The following is a 4,151-nucleotide window of genomic DNA, read 5'->3' on the forward strand; positions in this document are numbered from 1 at the left end:
TGGGATAAGAAAACTCTTAAGAGATAAGATTCACTCTATATCTCTAATCACAGTTAAACACAAAATCTTAGATTTCTTGATAGCCAAAAGTCTATAAATAGTATTGAGGGGTTAAATGGTTCACACCTACAACATCAGAGTGCCTCTAGCCATCGGAAGACACTTGTGAGGCTAAGTTGTTAGGATGATCCTTCTCTCATAGTCAGATCAAATTCTTCATCAAACAGATATAGAAATGTACGTGTTTAATTATTATTATTTTATTATTGTGGATCATAGAAAAACAAAAGATTCAATTATTAATGTTCATGTTAAAATATTTAACATAACAACCCAAGAAAGAATGCTTTGATACCAAGTTGAAAATAAGATTGAGAAATTAATTCTCACAAAAATTATTTTTCCTTCTCTTCATTTTCTTATTTATACTATGGAGGGCAAATACATTAAATAAGTGTTACAGTAAATGCTACAGTAAAACTAAGGAAATAAACAACTCTCAACACATGTTTCTCATCAATCATTCGTGAAAAGCGTAGCAGAGTCAGGCACATAACCAATCCCTTTGATCTGCAGAATTATATTGTCCAAAACTGAGTATATAAGATCGGCCTCAGCATGAGCTGTGTCTTTTGCAATAAATGTATGAACATCCTTATTCAATTCTATCCAGCTGCTTCCAGGTTCTTTTATAACCCCATTAAAGTCCATTCTCTCCCTCAGCCTTTTGACATCTACCCACATATCTTTAGATGCAAAAATATTGGAAAGTAAAATATATGATCCACTATCCGTTGGATCAATTGAAATTGCCATCTCTGCTGCATATCTCCCCATATCAACATTACCAGCAACTCTACACGCACTGAGCAAGCTCCTCCATACTACTGCTGCTGGTTTTATTGGCATTTTCTCAATAAATGCCTTTGCTTCAAAGAGTTTGCCTGCTCGGCCCAAAAGAGAAACTATGCAAGCATAATGTTCTGTCCCGGGTTCAATTCCAAAATCAACCATCGATTCAAAATGACGAAGTCCATCTTCTACAAGCCCAGCATGACTACATGCTGAGAGCACACCCACAAATGTTACATAGTTGGGTCTTATTCCCTCCTTTATCATCCTTTTAAACACCTGAAGAGCTTCATCTACTTCCCCGTGCTGCGAATAAGCTGAGATCATGGAGTTCCAGCACACAACATCTCTCCAAACTGTGGAATTAAAAGTTTTCCATGCCTCTTCCATGCTTCCACATTTGGCATACATATCCACGAGGGAATTTGTAACAAAAGGCTCTGAGTCTATTCCTACCTTTATGACCTGGTTATGGAACTGTTGACCATGCTGGAGACTTGCTAGGTTACTGGCTGCGGTGATCAAGGCAGCAAAAGTGAATTCATTAGGTCTTTGTCTTGATAACTGTAATTCCGAGTAGAGCTTGAGAGCCTCTTCATTTTCCAACTGTTGAGTATATCCACAAAACATTGCATTCCATACAACAATATCTCTTTCAGTTATCTCCTCAAAGACAAACCTTGCATCCCTTATACACGAACACTTAGAATACACATCTATCAAAGCACTCCCAGCAAATACATCCAGAGATGCCCCATATTTGATGATCAGGCTGTGAATTTGCTTACTCAATTCTAAGGTAAATAAAGTAGTTGATACACCAAGAAGGCTAACAAATGTCAAGAGACTAGGTGGGAATAATCTACACCTCATCTCATGGAAAAGATCCAATGCTTCATTCAGCTTCTCTTCTCTCGAGTATCCTTCAATCATTGCATTGTAAGAGACCACATTATGATCAGCCATAGCATCAAAAACTCTTTTAGCATCTGTTAATGAACTGCACTTTGCATACATATCAATCAAACCATTTTTTACAAAATCATCATACTCAAGGTTTGCCTTGATAGTGTAAGCATGCACTTGTCTCCCATTTTCTAAAGCCTCAAGTGAACCACAAGACGTGAGAATACTAGTGCAAGCAAATCCATCAGGCTTCCAACCCAGTCTGGCCATTTCAGCAAATAACTTCATGGCCTCCAAGTTGAATGAATTTTGCATGTACCCTGCAATCATTGTGGTCCACGATATTATGTTCTTGACCACCACTTTATCAAATATTTTGCGTGCCGTATGTACTTTACCACATTTTGCATAGAAATCTATAAGCACATTGGTCACTGAAACATCCATCTCCGTTGCCCTCCTCAACACGTAAGCATGAATTTGTTTTCCTCCTTCAACAAACTCAAGCGCTGAACAAGCACTCAATACACTAGACAGCACATATTTATCAGGAACAACATCAGTTTCTCTCATTTGGTTAAACAACTGCAACGAAACTTCACTTCTTCCACTTTTCACATACCCCACTATGATTGTAGTCCAAGTAACCGCAGTTTTCTCTGTCAAACCATCGAAAACCAATGTTGCTTCATCCATATAGTCATTCTTTGCATAAAAATCAATCAGCGAGGTACCCACATAAACATCTTGAAAATAGCCTGTCTTAATTACAAAACCATGCACCTGGACACCTTGATCAACTGCACCTAATTGCCTACAAGAGCGAATAACGCTAGCTAAAACATACTCATTAGGATTCTCGTCAGAACTTCTCAGAAGTTCCAAGAACACCATCAAGGCCTCTTCATTACAATCATGTTGGCTGTACATAGATACCATTGAAGACCAAGTAATTAAGTTCCTCTCAGGCATGTTATCGAACAACATCCGTGCGTCACGCAGACGACCCGATTTGGAGTGCCAACGCAAGAGGATGTTGGCAAGAAACACATCATTTCCGAACCCCGAAACAACAATTTGGCCATGGATTGTATTATAATACAGTATTGGGTTGCCTGATGCGGGTATTTGCAAGAGGTCGGCGAACTTGCGGCTTATGGTGCGGAGCCGACGGCGTGGAAAAGATGGTTCTTGTGAACGTAGAAGAGGAGCTACTAAAGTGGAGAAGTTGAAACCTCGGTGCTTAGCAAGTTTGTAACAGTGTGTTAGGCAGTATGTTAATTGGGAATGGTTTGTCATCCTACAAAGAATGCATTCTCAAATTTTAAATATATATATTTATAACATTGACACTCACTTTCTTTAAGCTCCGTAGTATTCGAAAATATCCAGAAATTTGCAATCTTTGATCAATAATCAGGCATAAGTTGACTAATTTTGCCTTCCTCGAGAGCCATTTTTCGCTCGGTAACTTTGAGCCATATACACATCCCAGTGAAACTGAGCACCAGGCTGGCGAACCCACTTCCCCGTCCGATCCCAACAATGGCCATGACCGACAACCCCTTGTTCTTTATTGGTATTGGCTGGTTATCTGCGGCGGCTAATTTAAAGTTAAATAGCGGAAGCAAATTTTAAAAAAAATAAAAAATAACAATCACACACAAAATATCAAGATTTAAGTGATTAATCTCGGTGTGAGTCTACGTCCATTGCGGACTCGGTCTCAATAAATTCATTATCAACAAAAGTAGAGTGAATTATTGTAACTTTTGATATTTGTGAAATTTTTGGAAAGAAATTAAAATGTTGTTTGGTGCCTTGAATTGCAATATTTGTCATATTTTCAGAGAATCTAATATGGTTGCAGATTTTCTTGCCAAGCAAGGTGCCAATAATAATTGTTGGTCGTTCAATGGAGTAGAAATAGGAAGCGGGATGCTTAGAGGATTGTTGTGCACAGATTGCTGAGAACTTCCTTATTTACGTTTATAATTTTTTCTCTTATGTATTGGTTTTGGTTTTACGAAATTTTTTGGCATCTGAGTTGTAATAGCTTAGGTGTGTTGGATTGTTTTCAGGGTATTTCTCTACCACAAGTGAGGGTTTTTTAATAAAATCAAGAGGGGGTCACACTCATGGACATGTGACCTTCGCTCTTTAAAAACAAACAAAAGTGGAGTACAAGAGACCAATCACAAAAATTCTCAATCCCAAAGTCCCAATATACCTAATAAACTCTCATGAATCTCACAAAATGATCTATTTTTCTCTCTGTATTATGGCTACTCAAAGTCACAATACAATAAAAAATAACATGTATTTATACCATACATCGCGAAAAGCCCTAATTACCAACAAAAATACTTGTTGCAACCGCTTGGTGCAACCGG

At 38.1% G+C, this 4,151-nt stretch overlaps 1 protein-coding gene across 1 annotated transcript; it reads right to left on the reverse strand.

Moving 5' to 3' along the window:
• Positions 1 to 409: 409 nt before the first annotated feature.
• On the reverse strand, positions 410 to 3,303 carry LOC109012783 (pentatricopeptide repeat-containing protein At4g39530). The gene has a single exon (XM_035694609.1). It carries the CDS (start codon positions 3,055 to 3,057, stop codon positions 517 to 519), a length of 2,541 nt encoding a protein of 846 aa, XP_035550502.1. The 5' UTR covers positions 3,058 to 3,303; the 3' UTR covers positions 410 to 516.
• Between the last annotated feature and the right edge of the window lie 848 nt (positions 3,304 to 4,151).

The sequence above is a fragment of the Juglans regia genome, chromosome 10 (genome assembly GCF_001411555.2).
Source record: "Juglans regia cultivar Chandler chromosome 10, Walnut 2.0, whole genome shotgun sequence".
Lineage (NCBI taxonomy): Eukaryota > Viridiplantae > Streptophyta > Magnoliopsida > Fagales > Juglandaceae > Juglans > Juglans regia.

What these genes read in the sequence shown, in the direction of transcription:
- LOC109012783 (XM_035694609.1), bottom strand. Translation starts at nt 3,057, where the DNA reads ATGACAAACCATTCCCAATTAACATACTGCCTAACACACTGTTACAAA.